This window comes from Periplaneta americana, chromosome 14, assembly GCF_040183065.1.
Source record: "Periplaneta americana isolate PAMFEO1 chromosome 14, P.americana_PAMFEO1_priV1, whole genome shotgun sequence".
Taxonomy (NCBI): Eukaryota; Metazoa; Arthropoda; class Insecta; order Blattodea; family Blattidae; genus Periplaneta; species Periplaneta americana.
In genome coordinates, this window is record NC_091130.1 from 107,635,943 (window position 1) to 107,663,814 (window position 27,872).

The 27,872-nt window shown below is 33.3% G+C and overlaps 1 protein-coding gene across 8 annotated transcripts in view; it reads right to left on the reverse strand.

The window, feature by feature from the left end:
• The window catches only part of LOC138713627 (ATP-binding cassette sub-family C member 4-like), a 99,020-nt gene that overhangs the window by 29,927 nt on the left and 41,221 nt on the right, over positions 1–27,872 (reverse strand). For all 8 annotated transcript variants that reach the window (XR_011335948.1, XR_011335949.1, XM_069845870.1 and 5 more), the window contains 6 exons: positions 26,144–26,443; positions 21,280–21,566; positions 16,329–16,512; positions 14,542–14,700; positions 7,879–8,063; positions 2,677–3,104 (listed from right to left, as the gene is read on the reverse strand). Coding sequence is in view for 6 of the 8 variants with exons in the window: in XM_069845870.1 (XP_069701971.1) it covers positions 2,677–3,104; positions 7,879–8,063; positions 14,542–14,700; positions 16,329–16,512; positions 21,280–21,566; positions 26,144–26,443 (1,543 nt within the window). In the remaining 2 variants the exon portion in view is untranslated. The remainder of the gene's footprint in view (positions 1–2,676; positions 3,105–7,878; positions 8,064–14,541; positions 14,701–16,328; positions 16,513–21,279; positions 21,567–26,143; positions 26,444–27,872) is intronic.

Consider the following 27,872-nt stretch of genomic DNA (forward strand, 5'->3'; position numbering starts at 1 on the left):
ACATATTTAAGACAAAAGAAATATAAAGTAGCAATAAAATGATTATTTGCTTCATAAGATTACTGCATCATTATTATACAAAGTATAAAAGAAAAATTTACACTGCTACAAAAAATATAATTCGAGAATTTCACAGAAATAAACATTTCCGGCATCCTGGACAACGAAAAGAGTGGTTTCTGTCCTGTTATTTGTCGTGTACAGCATTTTTCTTAAATTATCAGACGGATTTTCTTTATATTCAGTATCTACAAGTCAATTCATCCGTGAATGATGCACCTGAAATAACATCATTCTTACTAAAAATTAACTCTTTATTAGGGGGAAAAAAACACAAAATTATCATTTACTTCCAAGGATATTCTTAACTGTCCCTTGTAGAAGATGAAATGGTATATACAGCACAAAGTGTTTTCAAAAACAATTGTTTCAGAGAAATTACATTAATTATTATACAAAGAATTACGTATCAGTAGTCTCCAATTGAATACTTTTCTAGACAAAAATTTTAGGGATTAAAAATACCCACGATTTACTTTCTAAAATAAACGTAACCATAGATGTTACAGAAATAGGACAAAATGCCTATTTTTTTTAATCTTTCTTTTTTATATCACAAGTATATTCTCAAATTCTGCATTCCTTTCCCATCTCAAGTAATTTAAGACAGGAAGGACCATCAGAAGGATTACTGAAAACAGTTACTACCTTCACTAGATGAATATCGAAAGTGTAATGTTGTCTGAAAAGGAAGAGAATAATTCACTTTCAAAATAGGGTTACTGTTAGATATTTGCCAGGCTACGCAATATGAAAATTTCATTACAAAGCACTGTACCGGTATTTTAATATTTCTATTAATTTTAAATATAACTTCGGAATATGTATGATAAGAATTTTCTTGTGTTAAATTTTAACGTACCTTGTTAACATGTTTCGACCTATTTTCTGTCATCTTCGGAACTGGTCGTTGTTGGTCTTGACACCTCTTGTTTCCTGTGTGGGTGCATTCGTAGTGTAGAGTCAAAGAGTGTATGTGTTTTGAAATTGAGTTGTGTGTTGAGAATATCGTTGGGGTGTGTTTTCGTGTGTCTGTATATTTCATATTGTTCTAGTGTGTTGAGTTTCTGGCTTTTTGGTTGGATGTGCAGTATTTCCATGTCTGTGTTGATGTCTCTGTAGGTGTGGTTGGCATTTGTGATGTGTTCTGCATATGTGGAGGTGTTTTGTAATTTTGTTACAACCACAGCTACAGAGACATCAACACAGACATGGAAATACTGCACATCCAATCAAAAAGCCAGAAACTCAACACACTAGAACAATATGAAATATACAGACACACGAAAACACACCCCAACGATATTCTCAACACGCAACTCAATTTCAAAACCATACACTCTTTGACTCTACACTACGAACGCACCCACACAGGAAACAAGAGGTGCCAAGACCAACAACGACCAGTTCCGAAGATGACCGAAAATAGGTCGAAACATGTTAACAAGGTACGTTAAAATTTAACACAAGAAAGTTCTTATCATACATATTCCGAAGTTATACAGTGTTAAAAGTTGTGTAATCAAGATGTAGGCTATGTTTAAATATAAATTTCCGTAAATAGAAAAATAATATTATAAGTAACTAATATAATATCTATTTTATGTGGATTTCTACAAAATTAATACAGTACATTACAAAGCATTGTATTTTAATATTTCCATTAATTTTAAATATAAATTTTCGTAAATATAAAAATAATATTTAAGTGACTGTAATATAATAGCTATTTTATGTGGAGTTCTACAAAATTATTACAGTATGTATCATTTGAAACACATTTTGTGAGGTAAGTAAGCACCTTACTTTTTGGGATCATAAAAAATGTCGTTGTGTGCAATGCAGAGAAGGCAAGTTTATACGAGTCCATAGTAAATGATTTAATTTATGTATGACTTTTGGATTGTAGTTCAATAAAATAAACTGTGAACAAAAATGAATAAATAAGAAAAAATATAAAGAAATAAATAAGTAAGTAAATAAATAACAAAAGCATAAAAGGTAAAAACCTAAATCACGCAAAATAGCAATCCTTTTACTGTAGTTGCCTTATGCAACGAGATCTGACAGAGGGTCTTGTGGTTTAACATGATTGTAGAAACATAACAGGGATCTGTCTGCACTGCAAGAGATTAGTGGAGTGAGAAATAATAGACCTGTAATTTTATCTGTGTCAAAAGAACTAGGCTATTAATATACTAGTTCATTTGTACTTCCATTTAAGTCATTCTAAGGACTTTTAATATTCCTAAAAAGTTCATTACTGTCGGAGAAATTTGAATTTGTGAACTTTGGATCCAATTCCAAGCAAACCACTGAGGTTAATTTCTTATATGTCTTGATTACACACTTTTAACACTTTATATCACTTAGGAATATAGTTATATTAACCACTTTCATGTGTTAAGATGAAAACTAAGTTGCAACTTGACTACTTTTAATTTTAACATATGAAAGTGGTTATTATAACTATATTTCTAAGCCAATTTCTTAATTAAAAAAATTATATATTCATCATACTGTATGCACTTCAGTATGTTGTTATTGTCCTTACGTACGTAAAACATTTAAATATCTAATTTTTCTTTTACAAATAACAAAATTTGATGATATTACCTGAGGGATTATTGTTGAAGAATGACATTTTGGCACGGGAAATGCTGGAGAACATGGCATTGTGAAGTCTTACTGAAGCTCTCATGCACATTGAGAAGAAGCAAACTATACTTGTCATTGTTAGAAATATTATGCTTAATAACAAGCCAACATATATGTAGATACATGTATCTGTTGTCAGCATCAATTGCCAGTCGTTTTGACTTATTTCATCAGTTGTGGCCGATGTGAAATTATTTACAAGATCACTGAATAATGCACTTGTGATATTCTTATTGTCTTCACTGTTGACTAGTGTCGAATTTTCTCTCAATTCATTTAAAAGTGTGGCATTTTGGGAAAGATCGTGTAATAGTGCATTATTCGTAGTATTGCTGTCTTCAGCGCTGATCGATGTTATATTTCTTCTCAACTCTTCCACATTCGTCCTAGTAAGACATTAAAAATGATAAGAAATTACAAGGTATACAAAAGAAATATACAAAGGTAATTAAAAGAGTGTCAATTTTTATACAGTATACCAAAGACAGATGAATGCACCAGGTGAAACTAATGCAGACTGTGAATGTCTTTGTAGGGAAGTTAAGGACATGTTACAGATGAAAACAAGAGAAATATCAACATCACGATTGTTGCTTTTGGACATTATATTATAAAGTGACTGCAGTGATGTGGCTATTGCGAGTGATGTCAAGGGAGAACTATATCATCAAAAGGAAAGTATACCAGAAGCTAGAAAGATTTAAACAAAGACGAAAAGCATGAAAAATCGCTGTAAAGATTTTTTGGTCCTACAGAATTATGGTAACAATTGATATTAGAGGAGAAAAATTTTCTCCGGCGTCAGGGATCGAACCCGAGTCCTTGGTTCTACATACCAAGCACTCTAACCATTGAGCTATGCCACAGCACCGGATCGGTATGTAGAGCGCTTGGTACGTAGAACCAAGGATCTGGGTTCGATCATCGGAGCCGAAGCAAATTTTTCTCCTCTAATATCAATTGTTACCATAACAGATATATTCTGTAGGACCAAAAAATTAATCCTTAGTAGATTATTCGCCCAACAGTGTGTATTACTGTGGAATCCCGGCCACCAAGTCACTCAATTGAGTGCGCTCCTTGTATAATTGCAGTTGACTTAATATAAAATGTCAACATACATGTCAAACTTGGAGTCAGGCCACAAAGGGAAAAACAATGGAGGAGAGGGATTCGATCTGGTGCTGTGGATTGAATTTTGGCATAGATCAATGGTTAAAGCGCTTGGCATGTAGAACCAAGGACCTGGGTTCGATCCCTGGTGCTGGAGTGAATTTTTCTCCTCTAATATCAATGAAAAATCGAGTCGCATTGCTCCTTTATGGATAAATCTTCTTGTAGAGTGACCAAGATGTTAATGTTACTTTGCATCAAATCTACTGTACAATGTGAATAATATCTTACAGATACCACAATACAAAATCAATTTCACCAGACCGCAATCATCTGTCCTTATAGTAGCAGAACATTCACAGTTTCTGTTATGGAAAGTTTTCCCATCATAAGCTTATTGCATCTTTTACTTTTACTTAAAATCTTATACAAATACGATATATGTGAAATATAAATTAAATTGCACAAATATCCGTAAAACAAAAATAAAAGTAAATTATTTCAAATAAATATTACAAGAGGGAGGAGAAGGGGAGATGGGGAGGGAGGAAGGAGGGAGGGAGAGAGAGAGAGAAATATATTCTAGAAAATGACTCATTTTACTGATACAATCATTGTAAGATTATTAAAGCTCGTTACAGGTATGTAGACTCATTCTTAATAATAATTTAATGTAAATGGAACTTTTTTTAATACCTACTTTTCGGAAATTTTGAAGTTGTTTCCCATTATGTCGGATTCTATTAGCCCTGTATGCTAGAATGATATATGAGTATCAAAGTAGGCAAGATGAAGATGAAGATGTAATGATGACATCGAAAGTTACCCAGGTTTTCCATTATGTCGAATTCTGTTAGCCCTGAATGCTAGGATGACAAATAAGTATGGAAGTAAGCAGGATGGATGAAGATGGCGATAATGACGACAATGAAATTTACCCAGCATTTCCTCTTAATGGGTCTTGAGAAAACCCCAGAAAAAAACCTCAAACGGGCAACTTATTCCAATCAGGATTCAATATCGCACCACCTACTATTGCAGTCAGACATACTGACCACTACTTCAAAGTGTGGACAATTATATAAACATCACATTAATTTATTATTTACCTATAATGAATTACTTTGTGTTTCCTTTAAAGTTACTGGCAGAATAACTGTAACATGACTCCTTTCCCAGTTTATACTGTCCTGATTTTATTTTCGTTCTGTGTGGAAAGAGACATTCCAAAACACTGAAAAATTGAACTTTATTTTCAGATAACCAGTACCTTATTTGTCTATTGCTGGCAGCCCATAATTGCAGGCAGTCGTTGTTTTATGTTTATAATAAATTTGTATGTCAGTTTTCACATTAAAGCAGTAATTTTCATTGGGTGCGAGGGTATGCATATACACATTATACACATAGTGATTTGGGCGATCGAAAGTTTAATGATTATACATGTGGCAGTTATATCTTGCCAAAACAAAGAAGAATCGTTACTATTCATTACTAGCTCATCTGGTTTATTTTAGCATTCAACTCAGTGGCCAAAACAAACCACAGGCTCCTCATGTAATGGAAGTAAGGAAGGGGCTCTCAAAAAATCCTGGAAATTTCACAGCAAAAGAACAGAATTGCCTGGTCGTTCTGTTTAAGTTGGTGCCGTACTGAGTGAATATTTAGAAAAGACAAATCTTTTAGCTACTACAGAAAATAAAACCGAAGCCATAACCCATTTCTTTTTAAATATGGCTGAGACTGTGAGGAACTTTCCACCAGATTTACAAATTCAAGCAAAAAAAGATATTGGTTATATGAGTAGTAACATAGTGTGAAATGGAGGCTTTAAAACAGCAAAATGGAGCAGTTATATAATGTATATGTGATGAATTCCGAAACTAGCACCTGTGGAAATTAGCTTATAACATATTTTGTATTTCTTTTATTTAAAATGAAAATAAATATGCATATGTTACAATTTGTTATTAATGGAGAAAGATTCGCCCCGGAGCCGAGGATCGAATCTGGTTCTACATACATGTATATGTTATGTTTACTTACATTAGACAAACTGCCAGTCTCATTATTGGAGATACAGTGCGAGAAATCTAGTAAAATGTTTAATTAAATGTTGTTCAACCAAATGGAATAATAAAATTGTTGAAACTTGAATACTCATGCCAAAGTACAAATTAAATTTTATTTCATCTTACAGAAGTAGTCAAATGATGTCGTAAATTTCCCATGTGTATATCTAGTTAAAAATATATCATGAATCCAATATTTCCTTTTCTTCTTTTGGTTATTTAATTCTTCCCTTTCTGCCATTTCACATAAATGTGCTAGAGCTATTATGCAATCCATCTTAAACTGTAGCCATTTGTAAGCTTTTCTTCTATTTCATTCGACGCCGATAGATGAGAGCTAAAGAAGGCACTTCAACTGCATTCCATTCTGCTAAATGAGAGCAGATCTACCAGAGCTACGGAGACCATTCTGAAATTATGAAGTGCTGATATGTCGAAAATGAAGTAAGAAACCAAAGCCCAATGGAACCTCAATTATATGTCACCTGAGTAACTTATCAGCAGATTATCAGGTTTCTTTTTGTGAGGTTTTTTTTTCTTCATATTTGTACCAATGTGACTGTATATCAGAACAGAGACCTCAGATGCGGGTATAGTACAATATATTATGGTAATGTGTTAATAGCCGACAGCTAAGCCCTGCCTTGCAAGTATTTCATAGTTAAACTTTAAAGAAGACTCTGTTTCTCGAATTAGGAAAGTGCAAATGAACATAAAAACTAAATTAACACGTTGACTGCTGCATGAAGCGTATATACGACTCACAGCACGTATAGGGACGTATATACGCGTCAAGTGGCAGTCAACGTGTTAAACAGAATAAAGGTACAGATAAAAGTGATTGACTTTTATGAAAATGTTGTTGTTTTCTAATGCCAGGAGTTTGACAATAAGGTCATTTGACCTCTTGCACTCCAATATTTTTCAAAGATATGTTAAATGGCAAGTTGTAGCCAATTTAAGTGAACACTATATTTTAACGTTTTTGGTGGCTACTTCATCCACACACAATCCCCAGAATGTCTGGAGGATCACACCTGCTGTTGGTCGATGGGTCTACTAGACCTAGTTGGGAAATCTTGTTGATCACCAGCTTTCCCTCTTAAGCCACTGGAGGACGATTTTAGTGCCATAGCAGGTCAGCACTAGGAATAGAAAAGTAGAAAGGGTAGGAAGGAAAGTGAAATGAACCCCTAGGCCTCGAATGCTCTAAAATACCATCGGGGTCGAAGAAAGTAAGAGTTCAGTCAGAGGACTGGATAGGAAAGGGTAAAGAGGGAATTAGGTATTGAATAGAGGAAAATTATACCAAATTCGGTCATTAACTCATCAAGCTGATGAGTAGCCCCTCTCTTTAGTTCAGCTTGTAAAATTATGCTTACTAACAGTTGCACCACGGGAAGGTAGAGGTGGAACATTGGGTATTTTTCCAGGTTGGTTCCTTAAAGCCTTCAATGGGAAGGATTAATGGCTCTCCCCCCCCCCCCCGTATTCGACAAATACAAATGAAAATGTAAAAAATATAATTCAATTAACAAGCATTTCCATTTCATCACTTTTATGTTACATACCGGTATTATTCCCATACAGTGGACTGTGGTGATAGTTCAATCAAGTGTTTGTCCAGAATAATTCTGCGTAGTATGCGAATAGTGGTTGTATCATGCTGGAGACTTCAAAAGTTCTATATTAAGAACTTCGTAAATAAAAACCATTATATGGGGTACATAGGATTATCATAATTTTTTTATTAACTGTACACCCAACTCTTATATTAAATGGATATTCGGGATTCTACTTACTTCAAAGTAAATCTATTTCACAGTTGCTTTGACCATGACGAATCTCTAAGGGTCTCATGAAAATTTAACTGCGGTTACGCAGAGTTATGGATGGACATGTATATTTAGATTAAAAGCAAAATTGTTACATTTTTCATGTATTATGTATGAATCTAACAAATTATCATACATACCAGTATGCTATCCAGTAATCTCCTGCTCTTATGGCCACTTGTCCTAGTACACACACACCAAATACTAGAAAAGTGATTAGCCAATTTCCTCCAGCAGCAAAGTACGACTGATAAACTTTCGAACTCACAGTGCCACGTGTTCGCATTTCAGACACTTTCACAGGTTCTGATCCAGATACTGAGCTCTGTATAAACAAAAAGATGTCATGAATTAAAGTATACAATAAGATCTTGCTAAAAGAGATATAGTTTGAAATACCGTGGCAAGCATATACAAATTCAAATATATACATTGTGATAGTTAGCACTGTTTTAATTACTTTTGAATACCTATATGAATCTAATTTATATAGAAAATTACATTATTCACTGAAATACTGAAATCAGAAGTAAACACTGAAATAATGAAACAATTGTCTTTGAAGACAATTAATATTAGGTACCCTCCACAAAACTGGCTTCATTTATACACCGACAGATCCTTGATCTCCAGGGAACATTGTGACTTAGCTTTGTGATACCATCTGTCGATTTAACTTGCAAATTTCTGCAGTTTTGATGGTGTCCCACCATAGTTCCCTTCACTGGGGGAGGAGGGGGGAGCGAAAGGTCCTATGGCCTCATCGGACTCATTTCATCTGTATACCAATCACAATACTATATCATACCAGCACCGTTTTGGGTAATGCTATTGTAATTATGTCAATGAAGACTGAAATAGAGCGTGACAATGGAATGATGGAAGGAGAATCCTGAAGAAAACCCTCAGTAACCTTGGCTTGACCAAAAAAAGAAAATGTCCCTTTACTGATCATGTCTTATAGATTCAAACAAAGCCAAGTTTACTTAGAATATTTTGAGGATTATGGCATAAATGCATATTCTGCATGAATGTAAGAGCATATATTCAGCATTTTTGTCCTTTTATGAATTTCTGTCTCCTATAAATCCTTAAAAGAAACAGTTTCTCCATTATTGCTACTGGTAACATTTTAACAACAAAACATTGTGTGTTGGCTGAAAGTGTTTTAAACTTATATTATCGTCTGATTTAATTTATTGTTTGTTAGCTTCCTGTCAGAAACAATGTAATTTGACTCAGTGAAGTCTCTGATTGTTTCTAAGTAACACATCCAGAAGTCAGCATAATAAGAAGTTAATTTTATTGCTTCGACAATACTTCATTCATTTTAGTTTGACTGCTGCTTTAACAACAATGGCAGGATTGATTTGCCTGAATAAATGTGTGATTTCTATTTCACCCTGTATTAAAACGTGTCAAACTGACGTATTAAGAAGTCTTCAAAATGCCAAAAGAAAAATCAAGTAGAGAAAACTTACTATCAAAAAGAAAACTGGAAGAGAAGGAGGAGTCCCTTTCTAGTAATGGTGAAGTGGTATATGTGAAAAGTAAGTATTTTTAAACTGGGAAGACATGACACAGTCCTTATAGTTTTTCTTCTTTGATTGGCTTATAACCCTTTTCCAGTCAAAGGAGGAGTAATTATCTATAATTAAGTCGTATCTCATGGGCAGACAATAAATTGTAGATATAACTGGTAAAAAAATCTATAAATATAGGGGCTCTGCAAGGGTCCGTATTGGGTCCTTTTCTATTTAAAATTTTTTTCAAAGATCTACCAGCTACCATACCTGATAAAATTATTTCATATGCAGACGAAAGCTTTTAATGACACAGATATAAATATGTTAAGCACACTATATAATTTATCTGAATGGTCTATATCTTAATCTGAGTAAAACTCAAACTTTTGTACTTAATCTTATAATAATGTTGACAGTGATAAATATAATAAACTTTTAGGCTTTTCTCTCGACAGCAAACTTACCTGGAAGGAACATACGAGAGCGTTGTGTGTCAAATTGTCAAAGGTAATTTATTACATCGTATATCAACACTTATATGAATATGATTCTGCTAATATGGTACATTCTCATGAGACTAGAAATAACCATAACCTAACTGTTCCTAAATGTACATTAACCAAAGTATGTAACAGCCATTTTGTTATGGGCGTGAAACTTTTTAATACATTCCTCTTAACTTTAGAAATATTAATAATATCAGAGTTTTTAAAACTAAATCAAAAAGACATGCTCATCAAAAATTTTTCACACAGTACAGGAATATACTGAACATAATTTTAATTAATTTGTATGTAAATAGTTTCAACTTCGACTATATTTTCGCGTGCCTTACATGCAAATTATATTACCTATTAAATTATTACCATTGGTATTACTTTAAATGTCATTATTTTAATATTGCCATTTTTACATTATTTATATTATAAAAATGTATTTTATATTTGACCAGAATAAAGCAGCAACGTAAACATACTTTGGCTAAGCAGTAATTTCTACTGCATATGATTTATTTTCAATGCATACTGTATGTAAGCAATTTTAAGTGAATAAATGCATGCATATTATTTGATTTTTAAATGCATAAACTTCCACAGTCTACCAATCATAAAATTTATCATCAGAGCATTTAATATGATTATATACTTAACACAGGCAACAATAAGAGCATACAAGGTGAATGTGCTGAGAAAGAGAATATATTTGACAGAATACAGCTGAAGTACGGTTACGGAAACATTAAGTGATGGGTCCTGTTTTTCGAACTGAGCGTCAAACAGTACAGTTGTTGGCATAAATTCAACATACATATAAAGCAGCACAATAATACAATGAAAACTAATTCAGTTGTTATGATATACAAGAACATGCATTGTATCAAGATATACGAGGATTGTCCCAAAAGCAAGTTTACAAGACATTTATCATAGACTGTAAACTTGATGCTAGACTGATTGCAATAAAATTGTTGCAAAATTGATACATAACTTGTGTCTCTCACGTAGAACAGTTAGCTGCATTATTTAGCAGTTGGGATGTCACAAAGTGTGTATTGTATTGTATTTATTAACATTCCAAGGTATTCATACATTGCTTCACAGCTAGAATATGGAACAAGTCAAAAATTTAATACTGTTATAAAGTCTCAATTTATAGTCACAGTCTAGATGAAATATATACAGACGAGGTTTACAATATAATCTAATAGTACAATACAAAGTTTTAGTATCAATTTCATGAAGCGTTATTGAAAGTCATGAATTCACCTACAGAATAGAAGGCATGATAAATTAGGTACTTCTTTAATTTGGCCCTAAATAATCTTATGTTTTGAGTTTCATTCTTTATATCTATAGGGAGGCTATTAAAAATTTTTACTGCCATACAACGCACTCCTTTTTGATAGCATGATAGACTTGTTGATGGAGTATGAAAGTAATTTCCTTGACGTGTATTTATGCTATGAACTGTTAAATTAATTACAAAGTTTTCACGAATACATACGAGGAAGATGAAAAAAATATACTGACAAGCCATGGGCATTATTTGTAGTTTTTTTTCAATAGTCCTACACGATTCCCTAGATTTGGCACCTACTATCATTCTAATTACTCTTTTTGTAATAGGAATATACTGTTACTATCTGTGGAATTTCCCCAGAATATTATCCCCAAACTCATTACCGAGTGGAAGTATGCAAAGTATATTGTTTTTAAGGTATTGATATTTACTATCTTTTGCATAGATCTAATAGTAAAACATGCTGAATTTAGTTTAGGGATAATTTCTTTAATACGATTTTTCCAATGTAACACATTATCAATTTTTAAGCCAAGAAATTTGGTTGTTGTTGTTGTTTCTAATAGGGACCTATTGTTAATTACTGTGCTTGAAATTTTCAAGGTTGAATTTGGACAGGATTTAAATTGAATTATGTTAGTTTTGTTACAATTTAATACTAATTTATTGACTGAGAACCAGTCACATATTTTGAAGAGAATTTCTTCTATTGAAGATTGGAATCTGTTGGAGTTATTGGCTGTAATTACTATACTTGTGTCAGTTTGCAAATAATATGGGATGACTTACATCTTTTATTAGGGGGGCAATATCATTTATGAACACTAGAAAAAAATATTGAATCTTGAGGAAATCCATTATTAATAGTTCCCCATATCGAGGTAGATTTCATAATTGTACTGATTTCGACTTTCTGTTTCCTATCTATGAGATATGAGTGAAACCATTGATGTGCAACGCCTTTAATTCCATAATAATCAAATTGGTCTAGCAGCACGATGGGTCACACGAAACCTTTCTGAAGACCACAAAACTCAGAGAATGGCTTGTATCCCGTCATTCTTGCAACAATATACCATTACCAGCCAAGATTTGTTGAACACATTGTCAGTGGTGAGGAGACAGAAACGAAAAGGACAAGCATGTAGTGGAAGCAAACCAAGAAATTCAAGATCATGAAGTAAGCTGGCAAAGTGATGGCTATTGCCTTCTGATATCAGAAAGGTGGAGAACAGAGCAACAATTAATGCAGCTATATATGGTACTACAGCAGTGAAACATTGGCTTAAAGGTCAGGATACCACATTTTACGAGAGTGGCATCGAAAAACTTGTCTCACAGTTAGACAAATGCCTCAATTGCCATGGAGACTATGTGTAAAAATGAAGTGTTAAGTGAAGAACACAATTCATAGTGTGTTGTGTACAAACTATTTATACAGGGCTGGGCACGAATCACTTGGGCTGAAACTATTCTTTTTCTTATACTGAACTATTTCTCCTTCTATTCTCAGCCATTCCAATGCTTCATTTTTATTTCATTTTATCGCATTAATTAATTTAGGAGAACATTTAGTCTCAGAACAAGTAAGATGAAGTGGGCCAGTTATTCGTACCCAACCCTGTATAACATCGAGAAATATACATTATAAACTCACTTTTGGGATGATACTCATAGAATATTGAGAAGCTTGTGAGAATGCTTGTTGATTGAAAAATAGATATCAGAGATAATATTAACATATGCCAACCAACTTCAATGTTACACTCATGCATTCCATACCTCCTTGATAGCTGAATGGTAGCGTGATAGCCTGCCAACAAAATGTTCCATGTTTGATCCCTGGCTGTCACTGTTTTTTTATTATTATTATTACATATTTGTAATTCGTTACTCAGAATTGTACAGTATGTCTCTTGAATACATTTTGGAAGAATTATGTAGCCCCGAAAAGGGCTGTTTTGGCAATCCATTCAGTATGAATTCCATTAACCTCTATTATCAGCTATGTCTTGTAGTCAAGTAAGAAGGAATACACTAATTTTTAATACTTGCGAAAGCATATTACAAGATTGAAACAGTTACAAAGACCAGAACAATAATTTGTACTTATTGCCATCTATAATATATGATTAGCATTATCACAATGTATTCTATCTATAATGATTGAATGACAGTGATACAGACAAAATATTTAAAACATTCGCGTTAAATAAAACCGTAATAATTCAATAATAATTTACAGGATCAAGCTAAAATTTATTTTCTTTAAATGAAATCCAGTTTATTTCGTATTCCTTACAGCTGGAATTCTTGCATAACATTGACATTATAAAAATGTTAACAACGGAATATCAAAAATTATAAATTAAAATAAAATGTGTACAAAAAGATTATGTAAATTTAATTACTTAAATTTTTAAACAATTTTTATAACTTTATGAACGAAAGATAAAACATAACTCGTTAAAATTTTTTACCCTCATGAGGTTTGAACATAAAAAATTCATGATGGAATAATGTCTGAATTAGTATCTTAGACAATACATTAGATATACAGACAAAATCATTTGATAAGGAAAACCCTGTCAAAGGCTATTAGTGTAGGTTAAAGTAATATTGGCATTGTCACTTCAAAGTAATTTATCATCTTTCTTTGATCATATTATCATTTAAGTATATATTGTTGTTCTATAGCGGTGGACTTTAAGCAAATTTCTGTCTTTTTATATACTCTATGGAAAGATAAATTGGCCATCTGATTTCTCCGGAATGGAAGTTCAACCATACAGTTACTTATGGTCATATGAGTATTTTCATATGGCTTTTCAATCTGTATTTACAGCTTATTTTTATGCTCGATTTGATTTTAACTTTGATAAAAGGACTTGTGCTATTAAAAATTACAAATATTAATACTAAAATGCGAATATAATATATATTCGATTGTTATGTTCTTAATTAACAATCAAGACCAGTATAAAATCAATTTAAGTCATCTTTAAAACATTTATTCTATCATCAAAATCATTATTCAATACAAAAGTTCATGTACGAAAATAAATAAGATATTGAATATAGAATTTTAATTTTATTTCACCATAACTGTACTAACCATAATGTTTTATTTTACTAGTTCTATGCCCAGAACTGACATGATTAGTGGCAAAATTTATGAAACAAAAATAGACAAAAGAAAGAATGCTCAGCTACCACTAATTACTTAAGTTACTGGTAAAACGTAATGAATTTAATCTTCACAGTTTAGCCCACTGACATTAATTGAATATACGTTTGTCTAATCCACTGGCTTCTAACAGAGACAGAGACAGAGACAGACAGACAGACAGACAGACAGACAGACAAGACAGAGAGAGAGAGAGAGAGAGAGAGAGAGAGTAGCCTACATAATATGAAACAAAATATATTTCACAACATTTTAGCCAATAGAACAACTAAAGTTTCTGATATACTTACCAGTTGAGAACTTTCAGAATCCTGTCGTAATATTTTTTTTAAAGAATAATGTTGATTATTTTCATCCGATTCAGTTTGTGTGTCCAAACCCAACTGTCTAGCGAAGTCCAGTCCTGATTCTTGAAGCTCAGAAAATGTGCCTATAGCTTCCACTGCTCCCTGTAAGAAACACTTACATTTACTATTTCTTAGACTAAGATTGTAGTTGCTACAGGCTAATATCCAAAGTAATAATAAAAGACACAATTATCATACAATTCATTTCAAATATTTAAGCTAGAAAATATTATAATGATCACGACAATGAAAAGAATATAGAAATCCAGAATTGAATTAAAGTCGCCAATAAAGCATATTATTCACTTATCCCTCTAATTAGATATCGTGGAGCCAATTGCAGAAGTCGAATTGAACTATATAAAACAATGATCCGTAGTATAATTATATATGGAAGTGAAAGTTGTCAACTTTCATACAGATCAGGAGACTGCAATGGGCAGGACATAGAGTCAGGATGGAGATTGGAAGGATACCAAGGAGAACTTTAGAGGGGCAATATGGAGGAAAAAGGCCTGTTGGAAGACCACGGAATAGATGGGAGGATAGCCTAAAAGCCATAGATAGTTGTAAATATTATAATGATATTGAAAATATAGCAGGCAAAGTTCAAAGTATTAGCAGTATTAAACACCGAACATTAAATACAAAACTATAAATTTCCTTGGGAAGAGTTTTCAGTCAAGTTTCTGGAAATGATGTTTCTGATTCAAGTGAAAATACAACAGGGTTCACACAGAAATTTTCATATCCATTTCCCTGATTCTCTCTGACTCAGTTAATAAATTTTCCCTGACCAATCATCAGTACTACTGTGAGTGTAAAGTTTCGGTTTCACGTTGGTTTTCAATCTTTAAATCAACTTTATTAATTTTATATGCAGTGTATTGATACATAAGATTCAACAATACCGTGAAAGGTTTCAGTCAATAAAAACAGTGTTTTTAATTCAATAATGCCACAGTAATTTTTTCTTTTATTTTTTTCTTTTAAGATATTATTCACGTTAAGGTTCCATTGTCCCACACTAACACCAGTTCCTCTCCTTCCCTCTACTACGAATCATGCAACTTAGCTCTGCTTGCTTGCACACGCCCCCATTATATTGAAGCTGATCACTGAAAGTTGACATGATCAATCATTACCATTTTAATTTATTCTTTACATAATGGTCGCATAGTATATTTTCACTCGAAAAAAAAAAGTGGATTAAAAATGAGACGATTATGAGATGAAATATAGCACATTCGTTACTACTAACATTTTCAACACTCTCTGTACATTCTCTAACTACTACACATTAACTGCACTTATGGGCACTTGTATAAATCAAAATGAACATTAGATGAACTGCAAAATAACATATGGGAAGAAACAGCTAACATTTTAACAGAAATCTTTGAAAAGATTAGCAATTTTAGGCATGATCAAAATTTTAATTTACAAAATAATTGTACTAAGTCAGCCATGTCCGTTCATCCGATTTAAAACAATGAATAAGAATGTATGTACGTCACATTGGTCTGCCAACTGTTGACCGTGCAGAAACTGAAGTGTCGGCAAATGAGCGGTGTGTGTCTGCAGCTACAGCATCACTGAAAACGAGCCTGTCTTTGTAGATGGTGGTGGTAATGGTGATGATGATGATGATGCTGATTATTATTATTATTATTATTATTATTATTATTTACATTATTTTACAACTAATAAAACATTTAGAAATTACTTACATTGTTAAGAATGACAATGTTCCTGGCTGTATGAAGATATTGCAGTTGATGTGTGACCAGCACAATGGACTTGGAATGCAAAAAATCACAAAGACAATCTTCAAACAAATGTCGCCCAACATGAGTGTCCACAGCAGACAGTGGATCATCAAGTAGATATATATCTGCTTCCTTGTAAACTGCTCTGTAAACACCATGAATGAAAATTCTTACACACAATCTTACAACATACAGGAAGTGAGTAAGCCTACAAATTTTAAATTACAGTATAAAAAGCTTGAAATAAGAAATATTATTTCTATTCTGGCCTTTCGAATTATGTTACTCTTATTTAAAGTATTCCTACCAGAGTCGTGCATAACCGATTACGAAAGATAGAAAAGACAGATTCCTACTGAAAGCCCCAAGCTCTTCTGAGTAGAGTAGTCCAATATTCGGTTTAACGAATGTCCGAATCTCACTCGGGTGGACGGCTCTGGATCATGAACGACATATAATACTGAGCCATCCAGGAGTTCCAAGAATTGTTGCAAGAACACGATTATCAACATGTACCTTTCAAATGATATTTCCTCCTTTCTTCTCATTGATTGAAGGACGCATCATGAAACTACAATCATTAGAATTGAGAGTGATTTTATTTTTGTTAATAACTTGTTATCTTCTTAAAAATGATTTATTAGAGAAATAATAATACATCCACTTAGAATAATTAAAAGGCATAGGCTATATTAACAACTACTCTTTCAAAAGTAGCCTATGTATTTTGAGTTTAAAGTATGAAAGTTACAATAATAAGTGTGTACATATTTGCTCTTTTATGCATTTCTGGATTCGCACATACATGCTACATGCCCTGCCCATCTCAAACTTCTGGATTTAATGTTCCTAATTATGTCAGGTGAAGAATACAATGCGTGCATCTGCGTTGTGTAACTATCTCCATTCTCCTGTAACTTCATCCCTCTTAGCCCCAAATATTTTCCTAAGAATTTCAAGCTAACCCTTTTTTTAATTAGGAAAAGTAAATTTCCTTCAATTACTCCATTTGTGTAGTTACAAAATGCCATCAGAGTTCCTGTATGGTGAAATGCAGTTGTTATTCTGTTCTTTATATCTGTGATTCTGTCTAGCCAGGTGCAACCGCTTCAAGGCCAGATATTCAAACTAATATCCAACCTCGCCAATTGATCTGCAACCGGTCGAATATAAACCGATTGTAAGTGCTGTTCTGTAGCACTCTGATTCCTACTAAAAGTTTAAAGTCACCTATAAATATTAAGGAAAACGTTTCCTGTAAACTTTTAAAATAATTTAAAATTCAATTTCTTTTTCCTGAAACATAATGCAAAATGAAATATTTCCGAGAAAGAATTAAATAAATATATTAATTTGTTCAAGATCGAATACCTTTTCTGTTTTTTTCCCCCCCCTAAACGAAGTACTAAGTATTGTTTCTACAGACGATTTGATGATGAATTTGTTCATCATATATATATATATATATATATATATATATATAATAGAATCCCTCTTATCCAGCACCAATGGGACGAGGCAAATTTCAGATACGAGATTTTGCTGGATAATTGAATAAGTATTTTAACAAATTACCTGTTCGTATTTTATGACGCCAACCTGTTGAAACTGCAGCTATATGAAGCTTATTTCTCAGTCACTTGATCATAACTAAATAACATAAAACTGTGTGGATTTTCTTTATTAAAACAAATCACTTAACACAAAAATACACTAATTCTCGGTTTGAATATTCACTGAACGATCTTTGTTTTGTTTCAAGCACTTAGGCAAGGATTCCAATGCACACGCCAGTGTTGTTGTAGGAAGACACCTCGATAATAAATCAGTTTCATCTGCGTTATATATTAATTGTTTCACACTAACATTACTCTCAGACACAATTTTCTGGAACTGATTAATAAACTGATTCGCGGACACTTTGTTGACACTCCTTTGTTCACCGGACACATCTAGTTTTCAGATTCCAAGTCCCTCTTTGAATCTGTTAAGTCTTCCAATGCAAAATTCACACTCACTTTGCAGTTTCATTTTCTGGTATAAATTGGCTTTTTCTTGTAGCATCAGCCCAGAAATGCACTTTCCCTCAGATCTTTTAATTGCGAACCATTCTTATAGAATATGATCTAATTCTTCACAGTGAGATTCCAGTTTTCCACAACTTTTGTAGATTCATTGTTACTTATGAATCGCTAAAGTTGACTGCCTTGTTTCTTTATATCATATAAAGTTAAACATCCAACTTTATATTCGCCCATTAATTTGGATCTACTAACTCCTCTCTCAATTTTCTCGAGTAATTCAACCTTTTGCTTCAGTGTGAGGATGTTTCTCTTGTGCATAGTGTTAGTAGCCATGATGCTATCTATCACATGAATGAAACCTTTAGGCACTATAGGAACAGAGAATTTCACATTTTCCTATTTAGATTCATCCAATACCCCCTCGAAACTAGCGAGTTCAAGTGATAAATTTAAAGATATCTCTGCACATTGTTTACAAGGCAAGTGGCAACTTACTGATGCTGCCCAATCTACCCCATGGGCATAATGGGGTTTTCTGTCTATATTTTCACGCATGAACAATGTAAAAAGTAAACACAATATGCGGCATGTGCAATCCACGAAAACCACTCACATCTTCGTCCGACTCTTCCCTTTCACATGAATGACTTTTTCTTTTTTGGCCTAGCTAAAAGCAGGGTTGCCAGATAAAGGAGACGCAACCGTCGTACCAACTTATGAGAAATGTCGTACTTCAACATAAAATTGTCGTACATTTATCATTTTACTATTTTTATAGATGGTGCGCAAAAATATATTTCACGTAACCCCCAAAAAGGTGGTTAATAGGCCTATAAATAATATTTAAAAAATTTTGCCGTAACATTTTAGTTCCAATTAGGAATGTTACTAACTATTGTTCACATCCACAATGACATTTCAGCATTCGTATTACCATTCTTCATCGAGACTGTCATCCCTGTGTAAAGCACGCACGATGACGCTCGGTCTGAAACAACATTATACTGAAAGTCAGAAGAAACTTTATCTTTGGCCGGCGCAACGGTAGATATTTAATATCAATCAATGCAGCAGCTGATGATTACATAAAATTAACCCACCTGCAGTCGCTAAGGTGTCGCTAAATAATTTATTGTCCGCGCGTTTAGACTTCTTAATCCTATTGCGGTACTACTAGTATTTAATTGATAAAATACTTCAGTGTTGAACAAACAAGGAAATTAGCAGACCCCTGAACTCTTGTTACTTTGATATAACAGCACCATACAAGAAACCTGGAGCTCAAGATGACGAATTATGACTTGCATGGCAAATATAGTCACCATATTGATTTTCAAAGCATCTTTTATTCCTTTAAAGCATGTTTTTTTTTTTTTTTTCATATTAGTCAATGACATACTGAATGAAGAAAAATGACGAATTAACTGTTAATTTTATTTTAATATAGACCAACATTATAAGTTCCAAAATAATTTTGTCCCTTCAAAAAATAGTCGTACAAAATTGCGTACGACATAGTGTTCGGTCGTACCTCGTACAATTAATCAAAATAGTCGTATGTGTACGATTATAGTCGTACATATGGCAACCCTGGCTAAAAGTGCCATTGTTTTGGTATTGCCAGTTATTTGGGTACCAGATACAAGGGATTTTACTGTACTTGTAACCCTACCTCTCACTCACCATTTTTAAAGACTTTCGATAGTTCTGGCTCAGTTCTTAGCAAAATAATCATCATACTTGCGATTTTACAATAAACAGAAAACATATTTATTTGTTCTAAAATAATATTACATGAAATTTTAAAAGAACTGTAAAAAAAAAAATATTAAGATATAATACATTTATGGTTTTCCCTGTTTTACAACATGTCTTCGAATCGTAAACAGAAATTAACTTTTGAAGACAAGTTGTACAATTTAATAAAATCTGCAGAAAACAGTGTATACTGGATGTAAAAAGTTCTGTAAATGGAGGTTTCAATTCATAAATCAGAAATTTATATACCGGTAATCATTTCTAAAAAGATTTTATAATTGCTAATACTGTATATAATAATTATTCTGGTATTTACGAAAATCAAAATTTAAAAAATAACAGATATTAAGAAGGAATGGAGCTTCATAAAGAAATTCAAAGCAGATATATCACTTTTTAAATTACCAGCAGCACTGTGAAAGCAGAATGTTGAAGAGTAAGGTGTAAAACAATATTGTAATTTGGGGCGTTCACCAGGATGCAGCAAGGGGAATAATAGAATTTATATAGTTAATTCTTTAATCATCTTAAGCAAAAGAATACATGTGAGGGGAATCTTTAGAGACGATTTTCAGTTTAGTCACTTCATGTCATTTTTCTAATAAAAGCCTGTTGATTTTTATAAAAATTATATTTCATGGGCGCATGATTAGCCAAATGGTTAGAGCATCAGCTTTCCACATTGGCAAACCTGATTCGAATCCTGGTAGATCCAAGTGGAATTTGTGGTGTACAAGATGTAAAGTCAAGTAACCACCACTGAAAAAAATTCATATGCATCATTGACAGATGACACCTTACTTCCTCTTTATATTTCGTATGATGAGAAAGTAAAAAAAGGAAAAGGTAAAAAAGAAAAAAGAAGATGAGGACAAATGGAAGAGGTGGAAAAAGGAAAGAAGGAAAGTGATATAAGAAAAGAAGAGGAAAAAAGAAGAGTCTATTGAGGTGTATAACAGATTTAACGCAGAATAAGTTTCCGAAAATCACACAATATATTACCTTACACGGTTATGTACTGTATGTTCTGTTTGTACTATTAGTCAGGTGAAAATACCTCTACAGTAAACAATGACACGTGGTTTTCGGGTTTTGTACTTAATACCACTGTGCCTTCAAGCATAAGTTACCTTGCCAGGTTGATTCTTGCCCTCTGACCACCACTGAGCGTGACACCTCTCTCTCCAACAATGGTCTTGTCACCATAAGGCAACATCTGAAAGTCCTGTTCAAGGGCACACACCCTCACCACTTCCTTGTATCGCTTCCTGTTCATAGACTGTCCAAATAAGATGTTCTGTCTTACACTGCCTGTGAAGAGCCATGGCTCCTGTGATGCATATGACAATGAACCTCCTACAATAATTGACCCATTGGTAAGAGGAAGTTCTTTCAGAATGGCATGGAGCAGAGATGTCTGAAAAAGTGGTACATTTTTAGATCAATATGTAAGATCACTGAAATAAGAAAATGCATATTCAATGCATTTATTACAAGGACATTTATGAATATGAAGTTTGGCAACAGAAAAAATTATTGTCACGAAGGTGACACATAATACTTTCTCTTTACACATTTCACGCATTTCACAATAATTCAGTTCGTTTATCATGTTGCAACTTAATATTGTTATTTACAGTTTACTTTCTTGAACTTCACTAATAATAAAAAGACATTACCTCAATTTAATATGAACTTTCCCTTTATGGATTACACACAAAAGGCATTTTCTATAATTCCAAAATTAAGACTTTGACTTCGTTTATATGTTATGCAGCTCGATTCAGCATTAATGGCCCCTGTCCTTGGTTATATGGCTAGTGAGCGAGCTGTGTGTTGAGTCATAACAAAGAAATTTAATCACAAATATGCATAGGAGGGGAAGAGGAAAGAGGAAGAATGAAAATAATATCTATGCTCGAAGCTGCGGGACACTCATGTCAAGAAAATATGAGTCATCATGACATTGTTTAGTCAACAGATGTAGTGGTTAGTGATGGGATGTGTAGAAGAATATTGTGTTTTAAGACGAAGTGTTAGGTGTTATGACTGCGCGGTCTGACCTTTGTGACCCAACCCGCCAGTGATAATGAGTAACTCGCTCTTAGTCTATCTACTTACTTTTTGCAGGGGCCAAAATCCCTGAATCAAGCTGTACAGCTTGTGTAGATCTATGTAATTAATTCTTCACAAATTTAAATAAAATAGCTACATGCATATTGTGATCATTTATAATATTAATTTTCTTTTTATTAAATTGACATTTAGGCTTAAAAGTGCCCTGAATATTAAAACGTATTCGACTCTGCATTATTCACTCACGCCTAACAAACTGATTCATAACAAGAAATGCTCCAGTCAAGGTACGTTTCATAGGTTGAAGGTGTAATGATGACTCTTATGCTTTCTTTCCTGTCATTTATTACCGATCATCATTTATTTCCCGTCATATTTTCCTCTTTTTCATTACTTTCTCTCTTAAAACCTGCTACCATTACAGGCAGAATGCCCATCACATCATTTGAGCTGTTTCTCTGTTCTTCTGTCAAATGGCATTCGTCATTAGCTTGGTATTTAGAGGCAAATCTTCCTTCTACTTTCAGCTATATATTAGGATATCAGGTTAGGTTTCTAGTGTTTTTAATTTCTGTTACATAAAGGGAGTTCTTTCCTATTTCTGTGCTCCTGTTAATGGTTTCAAATGCAACTTCTCCCAATCTCTATGATCTGAAACTTGAAACACTAGAGGACAATTTTGCTTATCAGGGCAAATGCATTGTTCTGGCGTGTTACAAGTGATGGAAGGGAATTACAATATAATCAATCACGTATCCCCAAAAGCTGAATACTCATTGGACTGTCTGGACTATAGTGAAGGGCCATGGGGAGTTATTCTCGTGGGAATAAAGTTGTGGCTCGCGCTTGTGTACAACTTGCAATTAGGTTTGTAAATTACAGTCGTGTTTAAAGGATAGGCTGTGTGAAGTGGATTGATTGAGATCAGGTAGTGGGGAGGTCTTCACATTATGCTTGTTATTAAAGGTATGATGAAGTGAAGATCGAACAACCATTATCATGTTATTATGCAATGTAAGCTCGACTGTGCTTGTTTTATATATGGCTCTGCAAATAAATCAAAGCTTAAGACATTAGATCCAATACAGCATCAGTGTCTGAAGTAGGAGCAAGCAACACATCGATCACAATCTAACAATAGATTGTAAGAACAGATTTAGTAGATTGCGAGTATTATTTACGAAAGAGACAAATGTTTCTGGAAACTGTAATAATGAACATTATTTATGGCCGGCCACTCCTCGAATTATTGAAACTGATTCTCTGAAAGCCCATACAAGGGATGAAAATATTTATTTTGCAGTAAAGCAGTTTCGTATTACTACTGATCGACTCCAGCTCTAAGAGATTACAACATTTTCTTCCTGGCTAAGTGCCGAAAAGATCAAAGTTTTCCAAATTTCTGTCATATCCTGCATTACACATCAGTAATTACTATGTGGTAAGTTCTTAGGACATAAATAAAGCAATGGGAATTGTAATGCAGATTGTCAACAAAATAGGACCAGTTTTCTCCAGAAAAGACACTTTAAATAATTGGTGGATGAATTAGAACTGCAGTATGAAGAGTACTTCTGCATTCCACAAATCAAGTTTTCAGGTGAAGTTGATTTGAATAATTTCGAGGGAAAAATTGTTCTGGGACCGGGTATCGAACCCAGGACCTTTGGTTAAACGTACCAATGCTCTACCAACTGAGCTACCCGGGAACTCTACCAGACACCGATCCAATTTTTCCTCTATATCCTCCAACCTCAAAGTGAGCTGACAACTGTCAAGCAACAAACATTGAGTGCACACTAACTCTTTGTGACTTAAATTGTGGTTTTCTGTTAACGAACAGTGACGTGTATTATGCAAATCAAGCTTTCAGGTATAACCCCTGTGAATTTGATTTGAATAATTTCGAGGGAAAAATTGTTCCGGGACCAGGTATCGAACCAGGGACCTTTGGTTAAATGTACCAACACTCTACCAATTGAGCTACCCGGGAACTCTGCCAGACACCGATCCAATTTTTCCCTCTATATCCACAGACCTCAAAGTGGGCTGACAACCGTCAAGCAACCAATTTCTGCATTGCAAGATGTGTTAGTTGGCTAAGCAAGGGCAAAATCCAAAATTTGATCATAGTTGTAATGATCGATCAAACATATTCAAAATATAAGAAATACGCCAGGACTGATAAAATTGATCGTTGCAACAGCGTTTATCGTTACATCAGTTTTCATGGTACGGTGGTTCAACTGTAATAAAAATTACGATTACAATAATCATTGAACACAAAAAGAAAGTCAACAGATGTACACTTATCAATGTAGTGTGTCCAGTATCTAAAGACTAAGAAAATACTTTGTGTTTGTGGATGTGTGCATGCACATGTTTGTATGTATGTGGAATTAAGGATAATTGAAGGGCTCAGGAAAAAAGTGGTACAAGTGACAAAATCTGAAAAATTGATTTTATATGATATATACTCTATGTTATGTGAAAAACTCAGGAAAAAAGTGGTACAGTTGAATCTTCGATTGGTGCTGTCATATGTTACCCTAAAGTTTGGACTCTTTGGAAAAACAGTGGAATGCTCAGAAAAAATATAGTATAAATGCATTGTCTTCTTCAAACGGTTATATGCCTTATGTAAGATGGCTAAAAACAAGAAGAAAGTAATTTATTGTGATGTATTATCAACGATTATGAAAAGCAAGCATTATTAGTTACTTAACTGGGTAATAATATCATGTTTATCTCATAATAAATGACCACTACTAACATGTCATTGTGAAGAATGGAAACATAACTTCATGTCAATATTCAAACCCTTTTTTTACTCATCTAAATAAATAAATAATAATAATTAATATTATTAATAGAAATAATGAAGTATTTCAACAAGAAACCTTTAGTCTTGGACGTGGTCTAGGGGAGGACAAAGAGCATCTATGACACTGTCAAAGGACACTGAATCTGACTCATGCAGCAGTGTGTTTGAAACAGATAGTGACTAATGCATTGTAATGATTGACATTAGTGCAAAGTGTGACTCAGACAGTGTACTGCAGAATTTTGAAAAGCAACAAGGACTTCACCTCATCTCACTACATCTCGCCAAAATATTGTAAAAAATTGCAGAAAATTGTAGAAAATTACTAAATTGTAAAACTGTAAAATATTGTAAAAATTTGTAAAAACTGTAATTGTAATATTGTAAAATTTTGACTTGTTCCACATCTTAAAGCTTCATTGCTCATGTAAGATCTATGGAATATAATAAATGAATGAATGAATGAAACATTTTCACAGCTGATGCACTTGTACCATTTTTTTTCTAATTACTCACATTTCAATTTTATGTATACTACTAATCATATTAATATTACTCAGACTTAATTTAAATTTTACATGTTAAGAGTTTTTACAATCCTTATAAGTGTATTTGTGGCAAAGGTGATACAAGTTACAGTTGGAATATATGTGTTCTGAATTTTTAATTTCATATTATAATACATTCACAATTTCCCAAAAGTTTTAGAAATGTCACTTGTACCAGCTTTTTTTCTGAGCCCTTCAATTTAGAACTTAAAAACAAGTCATACCAATAGTAATAAGTACTTTAGGAACCACAATCGAAAGACTCCAAAAACACAAACATCATCTAGCTAGATGGGATGATGGACGAACGGGTACCCAAAGATCAATTATAGTTTTTCTGGAAACAACACACTTACTACAAGACAATAAATCTATGGCTTATATCTGATCGAAACAACAGTTCACATGAGGTAATAATAATAATAATAATAATAATAATAATAATAATGATATAGCAATAGACTAGCAGCAGCAGCAAAGAAATATACTGAAATATAGAAAACTACAGTAAATAACTACTACATAATTATAAGAATACCAGTATACCTTTCCTGATCCAACTGGTCCAATGATTGCCAGAAGTTCCCCTGGCCTCAATTCAAAGGTAATGTTCGAAAGAGTATTTTCCGGCAAGTCCTCAGCCCATTTAGCTGTTACATTCACAAGCTTAACAGCTTTAGTATGAACGTTATTTACAGCAACATTCTGAATGTTTCCTGTATGCAGACTGGGTGTGTCCATCTCAATTTTGTCTCCACTTCCAACTTCCTTACTATCAGTACTATTTGAAGTTTCTTTATTCTTACTAATGACAGCTGATTTCACTTCGTCATATAACAGGAACTTCTGTAAAAGAAAATTATTTTTAATACAGGTGATTATTAAGATCCCAGGAACATCACAAATACATATAGGATTCTTAGATTTAAATTTCCAAAATCAGTGCGATAACAAATATTCTGCATCATACGATGTATCCACCTTGCCTATAATACAATTGAAATAAGGGTTGAATCTATTTGACAACTCTGAAGAACACAGTATATTAACCAATGTAACATACATGGTGAGGACAAATGATTTAGACGATTTTGCAGCCATACTATATTAATCACATCAAAGCTACCACCATGAAATTTGATTGGAATTATAGAGCAATGTCCAGAGTTTTATTAATGGTGGTATGGTATCTATCAAGATTTATGTTGTTGAAAAATAACGAGACTGCAAGATGAAGATTTTGCTGACAAACTGAAATTCAGCGACGAGGCAACCTTTCATATGAATGGAAAATTTGGAGATATGAGAATCCACGTAGATATGTTGAGCATGAGCGTCATTCACAGAAGCTTAATATGTTCTGCGCAATGTCATGTGAAAAGGTATATGGACCATTTTCCTTTAATGAACCAACAATACCAAGGGCCTGTTATCTGAACATTCTTAGCGAATGAATGATGCTACAGTTAAATAGTGATAAGGATGACTTCATCTTTCAACAGGATGGCGCACCACATCATTTTCACCGCGAAGTATGTTGGTACCTTAATTGCCAACTACCATGGCGTTGCATAGGACATGCAGGAGAAAACAATTTGAATCTTTTAAGATAGCCTCCCTGTTCGCCGGATCTAACGCCCTGCGACTTCTTTTTTGTGGGACTATATAGTATAAAGGAAGCAGTGTTTGTTCCACTCTTGCAAAACAGTCTTACTGAGTTGAGGTTGCAGATTACCAGGCTGTTGACAGCATTAATGGTGCTATGCTGAGAAGAGTATTCGAACAGTTTCATCACTGCATCTATTGGTGCTATGTCATATGGGCAATCATATTGAACACCTTTAAAAGTTTAAGACATTTGCCTCTTTTTTTTTTACAAAGGTTCCATGAGCCCAAGTAAAATTAAACATTTGTAGTAATTAAAGAAAATCGTCTAAATCTTTTGTGCTCAGGTGTATTATACTGAAGTGATAAAAAAATCAGTTGCATTAATGTATTGCATCACATGAGCCAATAATAATAATAATAAGAATAATAATAATAATAATAATAATAATAATAATAATAATAATAGTAATAATAATAATAGTAACAACAACAACAATAATAATAATAATAATAAAACATTGCATGGGGTTCCCACTAAGCTCCTCACTGAAACTGAGCCAAAGAAAATTATAATATTTCTGGAAATCCAGAACATGCCCCTAAGGTTTATAAGTCAGAATAATGGTTTATGGCAGTAGTTACCAAACTGTGCTCTGCAAAGAGAGTG